Source organism: Rhinoderma darwinii, chromosome 2, assembly GCF_050947455.1.
Source record: "Rhinoderma darwinii isolate aRhiDar2 chromosome 2, aRhiDar2.hap1, whole genome shotgun sequence".
Classification (NCBI taxonomy): Eukaryota; Metazoa; Chordata; class Amphibia; order Anura; family Rhinodermatidae; genus Rhinoderma; species Rhinoderma darwinii.
This window is the reverse complement of record NC_134688.1, coordinates 432,105,866-432,129,296: the sequence shown is the minus strand read 5'-3', so window position 1 is coordinate 432,129,296 and position 23,431 is coordinate 432,105,866. Positions and strand designations below refer to the sequence as shown.

Sequence of the window (23,431 nt, the reverse complement as noted above, 5' to 3'; positions counted from 1 at the left end):
GTAGTGATCCTCTGTTCACTTCAGAGAAACCAATACAAAAAGATTTCTGTCCTGCTTGTCAGGGAAGGAGCAGAGCCTCTACAGTAGCATGGCAATATAGTTTATTCTTAGCTTGTTAGGATTGTAGAGCTCTGCGTCCTCACAGCTGATATGAACCCTGTACGTGCCTACTAAGGCATTATTGTTTTATTTCATTATATTTTCACAGTTTTTTTTTTTAAGGGGGTGTTAAACTGTAGATGTTACACCGTATACATCTTCACTACTGTTTATCACATGTTACCTATGTGCAGGTAAGTAAAACGGGACTATATTGTCAGCTGCCCCTGGGGGCAGGAGACTGAATCTGTTTGAATCCCTTCCCCAAGCAGCACAGATTTGCAGCAGCACAAGCAAGCAAAAATTTTTACTTTTTATGCTAGAAACACTGGAAAGAACTTTAAAATCGCTGTTAACCGCCTGAATCATGGGATAACCCCATTAAACCCCGACCCAAAGTGGCACATATTTTTATGCAGTACAATAATAATGTTCCACTGAAGATTGGTGATATGCTTTCTCAACACCAGCGCACACAATTTTTTGTATTTCTTCAGCTAACTTGTTACTGATTGATAATAAGTTTGTATGCTTATGAATGGCTGCCACCATTAGGATTTTGGCACAGATAGACTCAGTATTAATGCACAATGTATTCACCTGTACTTTTGTTGTCACAGTAGAACAGATACGATCTGGTAACACATTCTGCTGTTTTTCTGCAATAAATCTGCTATAGAATGCTAGCATTTGTTCACTACAGCGCTGCTCAGGAAATACCCATATAGTTAGCCAATATGTTTTTACCCTTCTAAATGCTAGCACATCTTCTGTAGAGGCAGAGCACTTGACTGAGAGGGTAGCCAAGAACTGAACCGCTTCTTCTACTTCCGGACACGTAGTCATTGTGGCTTCCTGCCATCGCCACTAAGGGAAGATCACTGGCTATATCACTAAATAGTAACCGTATAAATCCATATGCACTGAACTCCCCCTTGTGGTGGCGGCAGGGACTTCGAATTTAATCAGTCAATGTGTGAAGGTAAGCCGGGGATTTGGAGCTCTGTAGAACAGATTTCCTGATTTACATATATGTACAATATGTTCTGGTCAAACGCCATCGTTATAAGGGTATGTTCACACGCCCTATTTACGGACGTAATTCAGGCGTTTTACGCCTCGAATTACGGCCGAAAAAACTGCTGCAAACATCTGCCCATTGAATTCAATGGGTCATACGATGTTCTGTGCAGACGGGCTTTTTTTTTACGCGCCTCTTTTCAAAGACGGTGCGTAAAAAGACGCCCGCCTCAAAGAAGTGCATGTCACTTCTTGGGACGTAATTGGAGCCGTTTTTCATTGTCTCCAATGAAAACAAGTTCCAATTACGTCCGTAAGAGACGCAGCAAAAAACGCGTGCACTTAAAACGTCTGCAATTCAGGAGCTGTTTTCGCCTGAAGACAGCTCCGTAATTTCAGACGTAATTGGCATTGCCGTGTGAACATACCCTAAAGCCCCTGAGCCGGTTTTTCAAACACATACAAATATGTTGACCTAAGTGGGCGAGCGTGAATCTCTGCTAATGCTATACAGCAGTTTGGATTCATCGAGTAATTTTTGTCCCAGTTTCTGCCACAATTTTCGTAATCACGGAAAACCACAGCAAATTTTACAAAAATGTAGCGGTTTAGCAGCAGGAAAAACATGAAAATGCGTTAAAAGTCTTCTATAAATACACCATAATAAGCTTTTAATCACCAGGTTCATGCACAGGAAATAGTCAATAGTCTTTTTATATTGTATGTTTGCAAAGAAGTCTCACTACTTTTATAAAAGCAGTGGCTATTCGTTAGTAACCAAATCTACAAAAAGCATAAAAATCTATTGACAGAAAAAATATATAGCAAGTCTTATTATCTGTAATTACTTTGGCATTTAAATCTTATGAATATTGTAGGTTCAAAAGGTTTCCTCTACAGAAAGCAGAGAGACTTCAGAAGTTAATGAACCACCGACTTTGCAGCTGAATAGTCGTTAATTAAGTTCTTGCTCAGAATTGGTTCTTATTTTATTATAATGATTAGAGTGGTAACATGGAGTAGTTGTTTATTACATGGAATCCAATGTTTTCTGGTAATTAATAATTGTTCTAAAGTCTGTTTGAAGTATTATTGTTTTTGTTGCTATTCAAGATGCCGCTTTTGATTACATGCAGTCAGGCGTTAATGGTTGCACTTGAGAATTTGAAGTAGATGCGGTGCTACAGGCTGATTATATATAATCTAGGGGCCTCTGGCTTTTAAAATGAAAAATGTAGGGGCCAAATACATTTTTGAGTCGCCAAAAATAAAAACATATATATAATGTTACAATAAAAAAAGACTTAGTGTGTGCATTGCCCCACCAAGTACAAGTATATAACTACTATTATAATTCCGCCTTTTGTACAAGAAAATTGCTACTATATTACTGCCCCTATGTACAAAAATATAACTACTAAAATACTGCCTCCAATGTACAAGAATATAACTACTATAATACTGCTCCCTATGTACAAGAATAGAACTACTATAATACTGCTCCCTATGTACAAGAATATAACTACTATAATACTGCCCCCTATATACAAGAATATAACTACTATAATACTGCCTCCTATATACAAGAATATAACTACTATAATACTGCCCCAAATGTACAAGAATATAACTACTATAATACTGCTCCCTATGTACAAGAATAGAACTACTATAATACTGCTCCCTATGTACAAGAATATAACTACTATAATACTGCCCCCTATATACAAGAATATAACTACTATAATACTGCCTCCTATATACAAGAATATAACTACTATAATACTGCCCCAAATGTACAAGAATATAACTACTATAATACTGCTCCCTATGTACAAGAATAGAACTACTATAATACTGCTCCCTATGTACAAGAATAGAACTACTATAATACTGCTCCCTATGTACAAGAATATAACTACTATAATACTGCCCCCTATATACAAGAATATAACTACTATAATACTGCCTCCTATATACAAGAATATAACTACTATAATACTGCCCCAAATGTACAAGAATATAACTACTATAATACTGCTCCCTATGTACAAGAATAGAACTACTATAATACTGCTCCCTATGTACAAGAATAGAACTACTATAATACTGCTCCCTATGTACAAGGATATAACTACTATAATACTGCTCCCTATGTACAAGAATAGAACTACTATAATACTGCTCCCTATGTACAAGAATAGAACTACTATAATACTGCCCCCTATATACAAGAATATAACTACTATAATACTGCCTCCTATATACAAGAATATAACTACGATAATACTGCCCCCTATATACAAGAATATAACTACTATAATACTGCTCCCTATGTACAAGAATAGAACTACTATAATACTGCTCCCTATGTACAAGAATATAACTACTATAATACTGCCCCCTATGTACAAGAATATAACTGCTATAATACTGCCTCCTATATACAAGAATATAACTACTATAATACTGCCCCCTATATACAAGAATATAACTACTATAATACTGCTCCCTATGTACAAGAATAGAACTACTATAATACTGCTCCCTATGTACAAGAATATAACTACTATAATACTGCCCCCTATGTACAAGAATATAACTGCTATAATACTGCTCCCTATATACAAGAATATAACTACTATAATACTGCCCCAAATGTACAAGAATATAACTACTGTAATACTGCCCCCTATATACAAGAATATAACTACTATAATACTGCCCCAAATGTACAAGAATATAACTACTATAATACTGCCACCTATGTACAAGATAATTGCTACTAGAATAATACTGCCCGCTATGGACAAGAATATAGTCACTCCGAAAAAGTGGAGTGATATTTCTATATAAATTTCTTACTTTACCCACAATAAGACGGATGTTTGAATACTGAAAACTTATTATCTGTATGTTGGTGGATGAGAACATCATAGTCAAATAAATCCCTGCTATTGTTAAGTCCCCACTAGTCCTTACAAACTACTATGGCAATTATCATGATTGATAATAATTCGATCAATATGGCAAATCGTAATGAAAATCAGCACTGCCAATGCTGCAAGCAATAGGCATCTGTTCATGGGAGGAACTGACTGACTATATCAGCTTCTTGTCACCCCCTCTCTCCATATTTACCAAATGCCTACATTTATTTGCTCTCCAGGATGTCCTCATACTGATCTAACCAGTGGTGATGGGAACGGTAATCGTGCACCAGTCTGGGAACTTTTACATCTGTTGCTCTATCTTTAGATTAACATTGACTATATAATCGTCAAACATCAAATCTGCCAGATTTGTAATATATCTTTATTACTCTTATATATTTTATTTTTTTGTTAACTTATTTTTCAGTACATCAGCAGCCATCAGTAGGCAGAGTGCTGCAGTTGGCATCTTACTATAAATTATATATGTCCCTATTCAGTGCTTTGAGTGCACCTTGGTGCACTGTTCATTTTTAATGGTTCATGATCACCTTTTTAGGGGTTTTTACGTCTTCTATAAATAAAGCGTAATAGCTATTAAACATCACAAATACTTTGTTTTTAGGCCTCATTTAGACGAGCGTAATATACGCGCGTGCTTTTCACGCGTGTCGTACGCACCTATATTACTCTATGGGGCAGTGCAGACAATGCGTGAATTTTGCGCAGCGCGAGTGCGTTGCGTAAAACTCACGACATGTTCTATAATCGTGCGTTTTTCGCGCATCATGCACCCATTGAAGTCAATGGGTGCGTGAAAACCACGCATGCCGCACGGAAGCACTTCCTTGCGAACTGCGTGAATCGCGCAAGAGCTGTCAAACTGAATGTAAACAGAAAAGCACCACGTGCTTTTCTGTTTACAAACATCCAAACGGAGTGTCAGAATTTAGAGATGAGCGCACCGAACTTCACCGGGTTCGGCCGAACTCGTTTTGACCGAACCCGGCAAAAAATGTTCCGGTACGCGACGTCAGGAGACGGTCACTGTCCAGGGTGCTGAAAGAGTTAACCCCTTAATGACCGGGCCATTTTGCACGTTAATGACCAAGGATTATTTTTTGTTTTTTCACGATCGCATTCCAAGAGTCGTAACTCTTTTTTTATTCCGTCGACATAGCCGTATAAGGGCTTGTTTTTTGCGGGACGAGTTGTATTTTGTAATTGTACCATTTTTAGATGCTTACAATATATTGATTTAACTTTTATTAACTTTATTTTAGGAGAGAATTGAAAATAAGCAGCTATTCCAGCATTAATTTTCACGTTATAAATTTACGCCGTTTACTATGCAGCGTAAATAACATGTTAACGTTATTCTATGGGTCGGCACGATTACGGGGATACCAAATATGTAAAGGTTTTATATGTTTTTTCTACGTTTGCACAATAAAAACCCTTTTAGAAAAAAATTACTTGTTTTTGCATCGCCGCGTTCCAAGAGGCGTAACGTTTTTATTTTTCCGTCGATGTGGCCGTACGTGGGCTTGATTTTTGCGGGACAATGTGTCGTTTTTATTAGTACTATTTTGGGGTACATAGGACTTATAGATTAACTTTTATTTTATTTTTTATGGGGGGAATGGGAGAAAAGAGAGAATTTTGACGTTGTTTTTTGCGTTTTCTTTGGACGCCGTTCATCCGGCGGTTTAATTAATATGTTCATTTTATTGGTCAAGTTGTTACGAACGCGGGGATACCATATATGTGTATGTGTGATTTGTTTTGACAGTTTTACTAAATAAAACCACTTTTTGGGCCAAAAAAGTAGTTTTATTTGACTTTGACTGTAATTATTTATTTATTTTTTTCACAAACTTTATTTAACTGTTTTACATTTTTTTTTAAAAGTCCCACCAGGGGACTTCACTATGCGATCTGCTGATCGCATATATAATGCTTTGGTATACTTAGTATACCGAAGCATTATTGCCTGTCAGTGTAAAACTGACAGGCAACCTGTTAGGCGATGCCGGAGGCATGACCTAACAGGCAGATGCTGAAGGCAGACCTGGGGGTCTTTGTTAGACCCCCGGCTGTCATGGAAAACCGACGGCGACCCGCGATTTGTTTGCGGGGGCGCCGATCGGGTGACAGAGGGAGCTCCCCCCTCTGTCAAACACATTAAATGCCGCTGTCACTATTGACAGCGGCATTTAATGGGTTAAACTGCCGGAATCGGCACGCGCTTCGATTCCGGCAGTTGCAGCAGGAGCCAGGCTGTGTATAACAGCCGTGCTCCTGCCGCTGATCGCGTGGGTACAGTCTCAGTACCCGCGCCATCACAGGACGGATATATCCGTCCTCCTGCGCGAACTAGCAGCTGCCGAGGACGGATATATCCGTCCTTCGGCGTTAAGGAGTTAAACTGGTTCAGCACCCTGGACAGTGACTTCCGATCACAATATACATGAACGTGTAAAAAAAAAAAAAAAAAAGTTCTGACTTACCGATAACTCCCGGCTTCTTCCTCCAGTCTGACCTCCCGGGATGACAATTCAGTCCAAGTGACAGCTGCAGCCAATCACAAGCCAAGCACAGGCTGCAGCGGTCACATGGACTGCCGCGTCATCCAGGGAGGTGGGGCCAGATGTCGAGAGACACGTCACCAAGGACGCGTCACCAAGGCAACGGCCGGGAAGTTCTCGGTAAGTACGAACCTCTTTTTTTTTTTTTTTTTTTTTAAACCGGTTACTCGATATGGTGATCGGCATTCACTGTCGAGGGTGCTGAAAGAGTTACTGCCGATCAGTTAACTCTTTCAGCACCCTGGACAGTGACTGACGTCGACTAGCCTCATGACATGTCATACACTGATGACACACGGAGCTGTCAAGTGCCTTTTGCGCACGCAAAACGCACACGCTCGTGTAAATGAGGCCTTAGTCCCTCACCAATTTCTTCATCTGTATTCTATTCTAAATTAAAGCACCATTCTCACCAATACTGTGTTAGAAGTAGGTGCACGTCCTTAAAACCCATAGCAGCAACGTTTCAGACAGAAGGCGTCATGTATCAAGTTGTTTAAGAAGGTCTCTTGGGGCGCAGGTGCCTACATCTGTATGCTGTCTGTGGATGAAGACGTTAGGATGTTATAAACCTGCACAGACCAAATACCTTTGCAAATACCAATGTATCCAGTCTATGTAACCCACTGTAAGCTGCATATATCAACAGCAGCACAAATCTCTCTCCTGTGCTAGACATTTGCTACAAAACTGCCAGCCTGAAATCCAGACTTACTGATGATGATTGAGAGGATTGTCTGCAATTGTATCCACCTCTCTGGATGTGAATGTTTTCATCCACTAATGGCAAACCGAGATCTTCAAGACATTAAACAGTTGAAACACAAAGTAGGTTAGAGAGTTGCGGAACTTTTTATTATACAGTAATGAGGCTTTACGTGCATAAAACTGGAAAATCTTTTCGGTAGAGTGCCGCATGGTAAAAAAAAAAAAGGCTGCGGAATTAACACTAGTTACTTTTTGGGTTTTTTCTATGCAGTTTTTGGCCGAGTGTCACTTACAGGCAAAGCCTTTAACCCTAAGGCTGGGTTCACACAGAGTTTTTTGCAGGCGGAAAATCTGCCTCAAAATTCCGTTTGTAAGTTTGAGGCAGATTTTCCTCTGCTTCACGCCGCGTTATTATTGTGGCGTTTTTCGCCCGCGGCCATTGAGCGCCGCGGGCATAAAACGCCGCGAAGTACGCTTTCCCTGCCTCCCATTGATGTCAATGGGAGGTGAGAGGCGTAACCGCGCGAAGATAGGGCATGTGAAATCAATGGGAGCCATTTTCGGCCGGTTTTTGGAGAGTTTTGCGGCGTGGTTTAAGTGTAAAAAAACGCAGTGTGAACCCAGCCTGACACCAGCTGAATAGCGTTACTAGGAATACCTGCATTATGGGTAATGACCTCTATTCACTTTAATAATCTAGGTTATATGGATAAAAATGTGTACTAAACCGATCATACACACAGCCATTTAGAACCGTGCACCCGAAATATAAAACACAGAGACATAATGAAAGTTATATGATACAGCAGCCGCAGCTATCCTGCTTTTCCAGGTAGCACAATGAGATTTTTTACACTGCAGAGTTTCAAAGAAACCGCAAAGATGCTGGATTTTACATTTTGGGATCCCATGTGAATGACCGCCACTAACTTATTCCAGGGATGTCCTCGCACAGTCTGCCGGGGCTGGATGAGGCGGATTTCTGAGCTGTAGAATTTGTGTTCATAATCTAAACTCGTCTTTGTAAGAATAGCATTCTATTTACATCGTCCTCTTATTGCCAGCAATGCCTAAAGCACCTTTCTGTTTTAATTAAAATCACAAAAAGTATTGTGGATGAAGAATGCTAATCGCTTGTCCTCGTCCACATATCCAGAATCCATTCCTGGCTGTTGTTTGACCATTAGTTAAAGGGCTTTTTGGGGATTTTACATAGCACATACTACTTCATATGCCATCAATGTGTAATCGGTGGGGGTCCCACTCCTGATACCTTTACCAGTCAGCAGACTGAAGGGGCAGCTGTGCTCCGGTTCTGTTCACAACTGCATTGTGGCTTCCGATTATAATAGAAGCTACTACACAGTGACGGATCCATCACACTACAGTTACCAGCGGTGCCCAGCGGACCCTTTTGACTCGCAATGGGGTCTGCTGAGGCATTTGTCGGAATAGGCAATGGAGGCTCCAAGCTGAGACCCAGACGCAGATGTGAACATAGCCTTAACTGCAGTACCTGACACAGCGACGTCCATATATGTGTGGCTATGCCTGGTACTGCAGCTCGGCTTATTAGGTGCACGGAGTTAAGCTGCAGTACTAGACACAGTCACACTCTTATTAAGAATTATACCTGTGTACAATACTCTCTCCGGGCCTCAAACGGTTCCTGCAGCAACTGAACCGCCCAGCATGCAGGAGAGTCTCTTCATGCCCAAGGTCAGGTCGGACTGGAGACCTAAAGTGGAGGTGGACTTTAAGCTACAATTTCTTCCACTTTGTTGGAGTCATTCATCTCTGTGCTTCCCTTATCTTGCCAAAAGGTGAAACCACTCCACCTTTGGTGCTGATGTAAATATTATATTGGAGAGTAGTAGTACTGATATTATCAGAACAGCAAGAAAGTATAGTGTCAGGAGGTTTTCTTTCTGTACAAAGCTGCAAAATCAATAGAATTTTCATATAAAATCTTCTTTTATGCCATAAAGGTTTGTTAAAGGGGTTGTCTAGTTTAGAAAACCCATTTTTCATACACCCTATTAGGGAATTCTGAGTTATTAGGGGGTTTTCTGTTCAGAATCCTCATCTCTTGGCCAGAGTAGAGAGCGGTCACATAGAGCGTCTCTCGCTCTGGAGGACCTGTCCTGCATTACACAGGCAACACATTAATATGAATGGACACTGTGTAATGTTTAACCGCTTCCCGACCGATCACAGTAAATTCACGACAGCACTTGCTGGGCTCTGTGCAGTGCCAACGTGAATTCACTGTGGGTGTTAAAAGCGCGATCCGGGTGTCTCAGAGTAGCGCTGACACCCGGATCGCGCTGTTAACCCCTGCCTCTGGTCCCGGAAACCTGATCGGGACCTAATTGGTTCAGGCCCCGATCATGTGATCGCAAGGAAAGTGTGTTGTAGCAACAAACTGGAAAGTTTGTTGCTACAACAAAATTTCCCGGGGACCGATTGCGGGTGCTGCAGTCGGTTGCATGGCAAAACCGGAGGCCATACAACAGCCTCCGGGTCTGCCATGCACGGCAGCCCATGAGAACCAGCCGGAGGCCGGTCCTCATATTATAAACGGTCACTGACAGTTTATAATACATTACACTACCTAGGTAGTGTAATGTATTCTAGCAGATATCAGTGCTGCAGGTCTTCAAGTAAAAAGTAAAAAAAAAAAAAGTTATAAAACATTTTTATTAAAGTGTAAAAACAAGTTATAAGATAGGAAAAAAAAAGCATTTTTTGTTTTTGTAAAAGTCTTTTATTATAAGAGAAAAATGAAAATGTTAAAAAAAAAAAAAAAGTACCCATATTTGGTATCACCGCGTTCGTAACGACCCAAATTATAAAACTATAATAATATTTTTCCCGCACGGTGAACACCGCAAAAAAATTAATTGAAAAACCATGTCAGAATCACTATTTTGTTTGGTCATCACCCCTCCCAAAATATAGAATAAAAAGTGATCAAAAAGTTGCGTGTACCCCAAAATAGTAACAATAAAAACTACAACCCACCCCGCAAAAAACAAGCCCTTACACAGCTTTTTTGACTGACAAATAAAAAAGTTACGGCTCTCAGAATATGGTGACACAAAAAATAAATAATTTTATCGAAAACTGATTTTATTGCGCAAACGCCACAAAACATTAAAAAAACTATATACATCTGGTATCGCCGTAATCGTATCGACCCGCAGAATAAAGTAAAATGTCATTTATAACGGTGAACACTGTAAAAAAAAAAAAGTGATAAAGAATAATCACATGTACCCTAAAATTGTACCAATGGAAACTACAGATTGTTCCGCAACAAATAAGCCCTCACACAGCTCCGGTGGGAAAAAAAATAAAAAAGTTAGCGACAGAAATTGTGCAGTGTCCAAAAGCGGATAAGATTGGGCACCATTTATCAGTGCGACACCAGCCACATATTTATGAATTATTATTTATTTACCGCATGATTATACCCTCTTATTATGCCCTGATGTACTCCGCACAGATTACATATACCCTGATCTTCTCCGCACAGCTGACATATGCCCCTACGTTATAAACTGAAATACCAGCAAAATTCCAAACAGAACTATTACCAAGCAAAATCTACGATCCAAATGGCGCTCCATCCCTTCTGAGCCCTACAGCGTGCCCAAACACCAGCTTACGTCCACATATATGATATTTTATATCCAGGAGAACCCACTCAACATTGTTTGAGGTATTTTTCTTCAGTGGCACAAACTGGGCACAACATCTTGTGCATTAACATGGCATATCAGTGGAAAACTGTAATTTTCACTTTGCACCATCCGCTGCGCATTAACGCCTTCGCGCACCATGACTTAATGTCGTGGTGCGGGGGGTTATATATGGAGCGGGCTCATGCGCTGCGCCCGCTCCATATTCTGCAGGTGTCAGCTGTGTATTACAGCTGACACCCGGGACTAACGGACAGGAACAGCGATCACGCTGTTACAGGAGCTTGTAAAAATGACATTATACTGCAATACATTAGTATTACAGTGTATTGTACCAGCTATCTAATGATCGCTCGTTCCAGTCCCCTGGGAGGGATTAATAAAATGTGTAACAAAAAAAAGTTGTTATAAGTGAAAAAAATATATAATATATTCAAAGTCCAAAAAATCCCCCTTTCCCATGTTTCCTCTAAAGTAATGTAAGAAATTAAAAAATAAACAAGATTGGTATCGCTGCATCCGTAAGAGTCCGAACTATTACAATATACCATTATTTAAATCGCACTGGGAACGCCGTAAAAAATAAAGACTTTAAAACGCCAAAATCGCTGTTTTTTGGTCACCTTCGCTCTTAAAAAAAATCATAAAATGATCAAAACGTTGTAAGTAAAAAAAAAAAAAATGGTACCAATAAAAACAACTACAGCTCATCCCGCAAAAAATAAGCCCTCACACCGCTCAATTGACCAAAAAATAAAAAAACTGATGCCTCCCGGAATGTGGTGAAACAAAACGTTTTGTAAAAGTAGTAAAATATAAAAAAAAAAAAACAGTGTCAATTTGGTAACACCGTAATCGTATTAAGTCTCAGAAAAAATGTAAGTTGTTGTTTTTACCGCACGGTGAAAGCCGTAAAAACGAAACCCAAAAAACAATGGAGGAATTGCAGCTGTTTCCAATTTCAGCCTGCAAAGAATTTTATTTTCCGTTTCCCAGTACATTAAATGGTGTCACTAGAAACTACAACTCCCGCAAAAAAATAAGCCCTCACACCGCTCTATTGACGGAAAAATAAAAAAAGTTATGGCTCTTGGAAAGTGGGGAGGGAAAAACTAAAATGTAAAAGCATAAAACTGATCAATCCTGAAAGGGTTAATTAATTTCTACTGAAAAAGCATTTATGACCACACGTGGGGTACAGCCGTACTTGGGAGAAATTGCTTTACAAATGTTGGGCGGCTTTTTCTCCTTTATCCTTTGTGAAAATGAAAAAATGCAACATTTTTGTGGAAAAAATGTTGATATTCATTTTCACAGCCTAATTCTAATAATTTCTGCAAAAGACCTGTGGGGTCTAAATGCTCACTATACCCCTAGATAGATTCCTTAAGGGGTGTAGTTTCTCAAATGGGGTTAGTTTTGGGGTGTTTCCACTGTTTTGGCCTCTCAGGGTCTTTGCAAATGCAACATGACACCCAAAAACGATTCCAGCTAAATTTGAGCTCCAAAAGCCAAATATTGTTCCTTCCGTTCTGAGTCCTGCCGTGGGTCCAAACAGCAGTTTATTACCACATATGGCGTATTGCTGTAATCAGGACAAATTGCTTTACAAATTTTTGTGTGCTTTTTCTCCTTTTATTTATTGTAAAACCTAGAAATGTTTATTTTTTTTCACAGTCTAATTCCACTAAATTCAGCAAAAAAAACTGTGGGGTCAAAAGGCTAACTATACCCCTAGAAAGATTCCTTGAGGGGTGTAGTGTCCAAAATGGGGTCACTTTTGGGGGGTTTCCAATGATTTTGTCCCTCCAGGGTGTTGAAATTATTCACTATCAGGTTTGATGAAACTGTTACGTTCAATAGTATCAGGAGTGTAATACAGCCTAGAAGAACGATTAAAAGATGATCTTTATTGATATTTTATAATAAAATTGGCTAATAAGCCCATAGTGTCTAAATATAGGCACAAGCAAGCGGTCAGAGCATGAGAAGAGCCAGCAGGTGATCACTATGCATACACCCTCAAATCACTGGTTCTACCTTATAGTAGATGATAACTCGAAGACCCTTGCCACTAATGCAGTAATCCAAACTATCAAATATCAATAAAGATCATCTTTTAATCGTCGTTCTAGGCTGTATTACACTCCAGGGTGTTGCAAACACGACATGGCACTGAAAACGATTCCAGCAAAATCTGCGCTCCAAAATCCAAATGGCGCTCCTTCCTTCCCTTCTGAGCCCTGCTGTGGGTCCAAACAGCAGTTTAGTACCACATATGGGGTATTGCCGTAATCGGGAGTAGTAGCTTTAAAAGTTTTGGGGTGCTTTTTATTCTTCCTTGCAATTATTATTTTTTTTAATATTTTTTCAGAAAAAAAGTAGATTTTCACTTTCACAGACAAACTCCAATAAATATAGCAAAAGACCTTTGGGGTCAAGATGCTAACTATACCCCTAGATAAATTCCTTGAGGTGTGTAGTTTCCAAAAACTTTTGGGGGATTTCCACTGTTTTGGCCCCACAAGACCTCTTCAAACCTGACATGGTGCCTAAAATATATTCTAAAAAAGGAGGCCCCAAAATCCTCTAGGTGCTCCTTTGTTTCTGAGGCCTTTGTTTCAGTCCATTATCACACTAGAGCCACATGTGGGATATATCTAAAAACTGCAGAATCTGGGCAATAACATTTTGAGTTGCGTTTCTCTGGTAAAACCTTCTGTGTTACAGAAAAAAAATGTATTACAAATGAATTTCAGCAAAAAAAATAAAATTAGTAAATTTCCCCTCTACTTTGCTTTAATTCCTGTGAAACGCCTAAAGGGTTAAGAAACTTTCTGAATGCTGTTTTTGAATACTTTGAGGGGTGCAGATTTTAATATGGGGTGATTTATGGGGTGTATCTTGTACGTAAGGCCCTCAAAGCCACTTCAGAACTGAACTGGTCCTTGGAAAAAATAGCCTTTTGAAATTCTCTTGAAAATGTGAGGAATTGCTGCTAAAGTTCTAAGCCTTGTAACGTCCTAGAAAAATAAAACAATGCAAATATAAAGTAGACCTATGGAATATGTGAAATAGTAACTATTTTGTGTGGTATTACTATCTGTTTTATGAGCAGGTGCATTTAAAATTAGAAAAATCATAATTTTTGCAAATTTTCTTTACATTCTCAGAATCGCTTGGATAGGCAAAAGCATTCCAGAGTTATTACCACATAAATTGACACATGTCAGATTTGAAAAAATGGAGCTGGTCCTGAAGGCCAAAATGAGCTTGGTCCTGAAAGGGTTAATTTCCCCTGTGGTGGCGCTGCAAAGAAATTGAACACTTACTGCCAGGTTTCCCCACAGCTGATTGCTGGGGGTCTCAGCAGGGGGACACTTTGTGATCTGCTTATTATCTAGGGACCCTTCTAAAAAGTACGGATTGTCCAAGGCGTAGAATTCCTTTAGGCCAAGATGTGCACTTTATGGGTGACCATAATATGATTTTATTGAATTGTTAAGTTAGTTTTCTAAAATAACCACACACTTGCAGTCTTATTGATTTGTTTTTAGAGAAAAAAAGTTTGCCCCTCTACATTATGTCCTACATTAAAGCTTTCATTTGCCCTTAATGGGTTTTCCCACGAACAACACTTATTACCTATCCACAGAATAGGTGATAAGTGTCTGATCGCAGTTACTCCCAACGATCACGAAAATAGGGGTCCGATGTCTCCGTTTGAATGGAGCAGCTGTAGGGCATGCGTGGTGTCGCTCCATTCATTTCTGTGGGACTGCCAGAGATAGTCGAGCACTGCACAAAAGAGAGGAGAGAAGGCAAAATGTAGCCCATCAGAAGACACATGAAATGGATGAAAAAGTAAAATCAATCATCTCAGCAATGCTGACAAACGAATCTGTGGTCAGTAGCACTTCTAGGCTTTCTTAATGTACAGAACATATTCTAACTGGTCATCTGGCTATAGACTATGGAAATTCATTAAAGAGTTAATACACTTACAAAAAATTTTGGTATGTTATAGACGTTCAGTGTGAACCTGTCTTCAGCCTGACCAGGAACACAGATCACAGCCGAAGATGCAGGGCGCTCAGCTGAGTTCTTCTGCACCTTCTTTTCGGGGACAGTGGGTATCTCAGCACCAAGACCTCCACCGGTGAAAACATCTGATATGTCTCTATGACATATCAAAAGTTATGCAAAAGTGCAGTCACTCTTTAAGACCTCCTTCACAGTCTTGCATACAAGATTCTCTCATGTCTCCCCACCCTCAAACCGACACTTCCAAACACTTACTGAAAACGTACCGCTTCCAGGTATAACCTGGCCTAAAGAGTCCCCAAACTAATATTCCAACACCGCCTCCACCTGACATTCCTCATACATTGTAGGCTTGTACAGGCAGGACTCAATGTATCTGGTCTGTATCACTCTATTGTAATTGTTTGCCCGATATTGTGCAATGTAACACCCTACGGAACTTGACTGCGCTATATAAATAATTAAAATAAATTATGTTGGTATATACCGTATTTCACTATTGTGCTTTTGGGCTTAATAATTGAAATGTTACAAATTGAAACAAATGTTCTACAGTTTATCACGGCATATTACAATGTAATGATTATATGCTTTATTTTCAGTGGTAATAAATATTGTAGTGTCGTTTTTCAGTGTCATATATCCTTAAAGGGAACCGGTCACCATCATTTCACCTATTAAACCAGCAATACCTGGTGGAAGTGGGTGAAAAATCATTTTTATGTAACCTATAATTATCTTCTAAGTCGGCTCTGTACCTTTTTAGTATTCCGTTTTTTTTTAGTGTACCGGTGCCGTATGCTAATGAGTATAAGAGTCATATCTTCATTCCTCAATCCTTTCCGAGTTAACTCTGCCTCCTTACTTTTGATTGACAGCTTCTCGCCTCCCCCCAGCACACACAAAATCTCGCGCTTGCGCACCGATGCTCTGGTGCGCGTGCACAATGGTTAGTGCAGTTGTCTTTATTTTTCAACCGTACTAGCTACTATCTCAGACGAGACTTCAGCATTCCAGGCAGGCCAGTTTTCCGCGGTGGGCAGGCATGAGAAGAGGAACGACTGAAACTGCTGGATTATTACCATAAAAGGCGCAAAATATTTGCAGGCCGTTATTTACAGTCGGAGGAGGAGTTTAGGAGACGGGAGAACGGGAATGAACTTTTGCAGCAGTGGCCAGCAAGGGATGAGGAGCGTTCAAGAGGTGAAATGCTGGTAACCGGTTCCCTTTAAAGGGGTTTTCCGAGTTAAAACTTTTATGTGTTAGTGTTTTTAACTTGGGAATGTGCTTACATTTGTAATTTACTTACATTTTAAAAATTAGCCCAGTTTCCCGATGCTGCCGTGGGGCACATGACTGGTGACGTCACTCTCTGCCCCCTGTCTTTATCAGCCGTATACCTGTTACGCGGTGAAATTATTCCATTTATTTTCCTGGTATACGACACGTCACTAGTGACATGCCGTGTGTGGGCTGTTCTGTTATACAGCCAGGAACGTGCATGCGCGGTCCCTGCTGTACTCACGTTTGTCCGCTTGTCCACCAATTTCAACTTCTGACATGTCACTAGGACATGTCAGAAGTTTGTTGAACATTTAGTTACCCTTTAAGTGCCATGAACTCAAAAATATGTTCCAGTAAATATTTTTTGTCTTTTGTTTTATGAATATAATCCTGTTTTTTTTGTTTTTTTTTTATATAGATTAAGATGCCACGTTGTTGAAGTCAACAAGCCAGCCACATTAGGAATAAAAGAAAGCACATTGAACAGGCCATTATTAAGCAATGAGGAGCTGCATTTTAAGGTGAATATAGTATGTGTAATGAGATTACGTACCATATAATAATCATTCTCTTTCTACAAAGCGAAATATAATTTTCTGTGGTTTTTATAGAAATTACATAAATTAGAGGTGGCCAGCTAACTTTAGAAGCCCTAGTAATGGCTATCTGCCATTCAGGAACCTTTAGAGAAGCGCATGTTCACATACATAAATATGTATTGAGCTGTAAGCCCCACCCTTACCCTGGCCACGCCTCCAAAACGGACTTGGTTGTAAATACTGTATTCCCTGAGTGTCCAGTGCTAATGACGTCAATGACACTCCTAAACTGTTCCAAACTTTTAGTGCTCACAGTAGATCGTCTCCATATTGGTGTCACAAAAGGCTTACAAGGTGAATGTTATTTCATGGGAAATACAAGTATTTAATATAACAGACATGTCCGTAGAGCAGACAGATCCTATGGTGCAATAGAACAGAACTGCCATTAATCAATCGCTTTTATCAATACAAAAAAAGTTTTTTTGTTTTATATTATCTTTTTTTTTTCTAAACCATATTCAGACTTCCAATTTCCATTGGTGGTAAACAACCGTGAAATACTTTTGTGAATTCTTCTTTTTTTATTTTATTTTTATTTTTTTTAATCCACATCTTTGATGATTTTGACTCCATATGAGTATTGGTTATCTTTTGGCCTTGAACCATGTACACAATAATGAATGGATTTTTCTGCTTCTTCCTGCAGATAAATCAACTACTAGAAACAAACCGAAGACTGGAAGAACAGATTGGACACTGCATCTGGTACCAGCACTTAATAACATTTTTATTGTCTGTTTTAGTTGCCATAGTCTCTGCCGCCGTATATATGCTGAAGGACACCAGCAGATAATCCATTTTCAACCCTGGACAATTTGTGATTTGTCCAAAAAAAAAAAATTTAATATGCTATTCCTGCAAGAGGTATCTTCTGACTGAACCAAAGTTGCCTTTTAGTGTTCGGCATATAACACAACTAAACAATCCAATGACTAACACGCTCATCAAGAGAGCGGAGAGGACAGCTGGATGGAGAGTACTTATATGTCTATATCCAAATTCTGGTATCTCAGGTTCATATTGGTACTTCAATTTAGAATCCATGATGGCTACGCTTGCATTTTCTGCTATCCTGTTATTCTTTTGTATGCATTTGTCTTGCCAATGAGGAAATAGTACGTTACTGCTATACAAAACAGAGTAGTAGACTCAAGCCAAGGGTTGACAATTTGGCACCATATGCACAGGATTCCCTCTTCTTTATATATGTTTTCCTTTATCCTTCTCCGCTCTAAAAAAAAAATCCACTTTTGTTTCCCTTAAAGGGGTTGTCCCTCGACACCCTTTGATCCCAAAAGCTCCCAAAGAGGTATAAATGTTTATAAAAACTGTTTAAAGTATACAACGTGCATAAAATATACCTTTTTTGTTACTTTCCAGTTTTCTTTTGCCCCTCCTTGTTGCACAGAATGGAAGGGTTTAAGGGCATGCACACATAATGGCACTAAAGGCTGATTACTACAAGCCCCATAATGCCTTGCATGTGTCTCTCCTTTATTGACTCTCCCCAGGTGCGGCATCGATGCCTTATCCTTCGGCCCTACTGTGTTCAATACCACATAGATAATAGTCCCTGTACTTTGTGGATCAATGCCCTGCTGCTTGCTAGTAGATCCGTCCGCACACTCAGTCTATCGTCGCGTGCTTGTCCTCCAGCAAAATCATCGCTGGAAGAACGTGCAAAGAGCCATACGATAGAAACCGCAGGGGGTGCCAATCTAAGGTAATAATTGCTGTATCTCGGGATCTATAAAAAAAATTCAAACTGTTTAAATTGATAAAGGATTTTTTTTTTTCTATAAGGAATAATTGATTTCATGGGACAACTTTAACTGTATGTAATTTGCTTAAACACCAATTCCCAGAAGCCCTCGATTCAAGAACTTGTGCTGTATGATCCTCTGTACGCAAGAATTCTAAAATTCTCACACCGGAGCTACTTCATTCTACAACAGTCTAGTTTATCAATGGGCTACTACAAACTGCAGTAGATAAGTCTATAGTCGACGGACAGTCATGTGAGCTGAGAAGTAAGTGCCACTTTACTTCTTTGTTTTTTTTAAAGAATAGTTCTGGGAAAAATCATTTGCCAGGACTCAAGGTATTCATCCCACCCCTGAAGAATGAATTGCCAAGGTGACTCTGTTCAGGAGATCCAGGGCAGGACAGCCTATTCACATTCCTCCTTCAGCAGCACCAGTGGCAGACCTTAAAGAAAATCTGATCCACGGTATAATCCCGGGCAGGGGTTTTCCCACAAACACCTGTATTCCCTATCCACAGGATAGGTTATACACGTGTGACCGCTGAGGGTCCGACCGCTGGGATCCCCAGGGATGAGGAGAACGGGGGACCGAAGTCCCTAGAAATGCTCCATAAGAATGTAGCGCTAGTGCGCATGCACGACCAGAGCTCAATTCATTTCTATGGGACTTCCGGGCCTGCTGTCTCCAACAGCTCCATAGAAATGAATTGAATGCTGGTCGAGCATGCGCACTAGCGATACATTCTCATGGAGAACTTTGAAGGACTTCGGTCCCCCATTCTCCTCACTGGGGATACCAGCGGTTGGACCCCCAGCGATCACACATGTATAGCCTATCCTGTGGATAGGGAATACATGTGTTTTGGGAGAAAACCCCTTTAAGGGGTGAGGTGAGTGCCTTGAGTGTTGGAAAAACTCAATTTGTACGTTTTGTCCAGATAATTTCTATATACAAAGCATTTCAGTAATAAGAGTGTATTCGGGAATTGCTGTTTGAGCAAACGTATAAGCACTTAGGCAGGATATAGTTACTCTTAAGGAAATTACGGAGTACAATCTGACCTCATTTTCATAGGTCCTTATATCTTTGTCTCGGACTAAATAATAATAAAAACAAATTCTATATTTATCTCAGAAAATTGACTCGGTTCTCTTGCCTCCCATATACCCATCTGTTATCCCTGTGCCCTTGCATTTTACCAATTGTTAAAGCAGAACACACTGCCAGGAACGACTTTTGATGACTGCATTGAATGACCTCTTGCTTAAAGGGTATGTTCAACTTTACAGTTTATTCAGAAATAATCTCCACAAATAGTGCAGCAATTATAAATACATTACGTTACTTGTTTGGCAGTGATTCTGAGTTCTGAACTTGTCTAAGGCTAGGTTCTCACACAGTGTAAAATTTACACCATGGAACCGGCCTAAAAATCTGCAATAATATCCACGTGTTATATGCAGATTTCGTTGCAGATTCTCCTTTTCGCATAGCAATGATTGAAATCCACGTAAGAAATTTTTCGCAGCCTGTGAAGGAGATTACAGAAATTCTATTCACAAGAATGGCATGCGTATTGTTGTTGGATTTGATGCAGATTTCTGTGTGAAATCCGAGTCAAATCGGACACACATCAATGGGGCCTAAAAGCTTAGCTGAGCACTCACACTGCAATGGTGAGAGTCCGTTTTTTCGCAATCAGATCATTGTTTAGTATATATATTATGGAAATTGTGTAGGGTTAAGTCTACTCTACCCAGAATGCAATTTACCAAAGCAAACACTGCATAGATGTGCTAGCATAGAATACTGGGAGACTTCAGCTCTGCAGCCTGCAGAATTGTGAGTTCAGCCCTGTATTATATGACAGGCTGTAACTGCGAATCAGTACAAGAATAGGTAATGCAAAGTACTTACAAAATGACTCTACTTTTAATGTAGATTATTTCTATAAGTTAAATGCAAAATGACTTTCACAAGTGGACAGGCGGTTTAGCTGTAAATACAATGACCGAACAACTACTCTGAGAAAAGTAATAAGACAGGCACCTTACACTAGAGACATAAGGGGCTCCTACTTGAGATGTTCCCTCTGGTCTGACCCTGTAAATGTCACTAGAAACTCGAGCTCTCGAGACCCGATAGAATAGCTAAGAAATTTAGATGAAATAAATCGTCTTACGTGTGGTTTAGTCGTGCCGGGTGATGGCATTAGTTACCAAAGAAAGTAGTTTGAGGAACTTTGTAGAGAGTCTGAACTCCTCTCACACTGATCAGATTTGTATTTTTTAGATAGATTTCCCATAAGGCGCATACTTTGGTTAGTTAGTACATAATAAAATGATGGAGCTAGATATCCCGCACAATGGCAGACTCTGCTAGTATTATAGCTGTTGATGATAAATTGTTGCTGAATTACCAGATGACTGTGTCACATTTGTAAAGTACACGGTAGTGTTTAAAAGTTAAGCCTTGCAGTGTTGTGAATATTGCTATAGAAGAAGAATAGGCTATAGGGGAATAGCAAAAATGTCTCAATTGAGTTACAGAACTCCCTTACTACTGTGAAAAACTATATTAAGAATGTTTAAGCAGCATGCCATCCAAGAAAATAAGTGAAATGTTTTAATACTGTGAAATTCCTAATGATATGTGATGTTGTTATGACTTACGCCTAATGCACACGACCATATGTGCCACCTTGAGTCCTGTCCGCAATCCGTGGAGAGATATTACATGTCCTATCTTTCCACGGATCGGAGAGCCTGGTTAGTTTTAACGGACCCGATTCACCCGCTAAAGTGAATGGTCCGTAAAAACTATAGGGTGCCACTCTGATGCCGTGAAAAAACGGCCTGAGTGGCACTCGGTAGTATGCAACTGGCTTTAAAGGGGTTTTCCAGGAGTAAACATTGCTTAACATAGGCCATCAATGTGTGATCGGTGGGGTCCCAATTCCGTAACCTCCTCCAGGACCCCGGGCTGTGGCACTAGCTGAAGCTTCACTCCCTTGGCTGTAGTATGTGCAGGTGTCTATTCCGCTGTGTCTGGTACTGCAGCTGATCACTTTTCACTTGAAAGGGCTGAGCTGCAGTACCAGACACAGCCAGATGCATATGGACGTCACTGTTCTAGGTATTGCAGTAAAGCCACTGTCCCTCCTTTCTACTGATCTGAATGTCCCGGGGGTGGGGCCACCACTGATCGCACATTAAGGACCTATAGCCTTTGGTGTAACATTAATGTAGAATTTTGGAAAGCCAATTTAGGTTCTTCTAAAAGTTTCAAAATAATGCAATTTCAAATATTTTTGTTAGGAAATGGTGCTCCTTTATTATAATAGTTTTTCCATATTTTCTCTAAGGATTGATGTGTGTTATGGAGCAATTATTTTTTTAGACATTTTGTATTGGTCATATGTTCAACTCCATAACATTCATTACTTCAAGAGCCATAAGTCAAGATAAGAGGAAGTGCTGAGGCAAATGAGAATGAAAGAATTACCAAAATAAAAAAAAGTTCCTTTTTTTTTTTTGTTACATTTGTTCCTTTTTCATTCGGAGTTGACCTTTCCCCTTTTTTTTTAACTTTTATTAGCAATTTACAACCAATCCCTAGTGAGAGCAAATTTAACGCTTCAGTGGCAGTGATACTTTGCTAGTTATGTCATCCTGACTTAGGAGTTCTTTACCTAGGATTAACTGCTAGATGTATGGTTCTGTCCCTGGTGACAAGTTTCAGTAATGCTATGATAAAATCCCTGTTTGTTTTTTATTTAGTATCTTTAGCTGGCAACGTCGTCTTTTGAGCCATTTGCATGGGCCCCAAGAGCCATATCGCTTTGTAGATAATTTTGGTTACTTATCATGCCCTGGTCCTGAGGTACAGACTATAATATAGCCTAGAGCTGCATTCAAAAATCTGCTTTTTACTTTTGAAACCGGTTGTCCGCAAACAGCCCCCTATTAGCTTGTCTAAATGCTCTGCTTTTTGGTTTGAAAAAAGAAAAAAAAAAAAGGTTTTTGTACCTTTTTTATTAGATTACTGTACAGGCTAGACTTGTTAGAATGAAAACCATCAGAGCAAGCTCTATACAAACACTACACTAGGAGGGATTACTCTGAGATCTAAACATAGAAGCTGAATTGCAGAATTGTAATTTCAGCTCTGGAGTAAGATAAGTCATGCGCTGTATTTACGAAGTTACTCAACTTTTGGGCTTTATTATACATAAACTGTTAGGTGAAGGTTATAGGTGAACATACACTGTAATTATCATTTCTCTATCTCTACTGCTTTTTCTTATAGTCCATTTGAGGCTTGCCATTTTGTATTGTTTCGAGTGACACTTTTGTATACACTTTTTTTTTTTAATGTCCGCTAACGTAATTGTTTTGCCGCTTTTATCAGGCGGTTATTTGTAATCTTTTTATTTATATGTCTGAAAAATAGTTGATAAATATTGAGGCCATAGTCTTGTTTTTTTTATCTTATAAGATGTATGTTTATGCCCCTGTTTTCTATTCCATTGTCTACCTTTTCCAGAACCCCCTCTTCTTGCCTCTACTCGCACATCTCATCATGTCTCGCAAATAATGTTTGTAACATTTATAGACGTTTTATAAGCACTTAAACCGTATAAAATAATAAAAAGGGTTGTCGGCTCTCCTGTCTGTTTTACGA

General features: G+C 39.6%; 1 protein-coding gene across 1 annotated transcript in view; it reads left to right on the top strand.

Annotated features, from left to right (window-relative positions):
• The window catches only part of MOSPD2 (motile sperm domain containing 2), an 88,691-nt gene extending 69,397 nt beyond the window's left edge, over positions 1-19,294 (top strand). Inside the window, exons 14-15 of the mRNA XM_075854431.1 lie at positions 16,799-16,901; positions 17,629-19,294. Of these exons, the coding sequence (XP_075710546.1) occupies positions 16,799-16,901; positions 17,629-17,775 (250 nt within the window). The 3' untranslated portion in view covers positions 17,776-19,294. The remainder of the gene's footprint in view (positions 1-16,798; positions 16,902-17,628) is intronic.
• Positions 19,295-23,431: the final 4,137 nt, after the last annotated feature.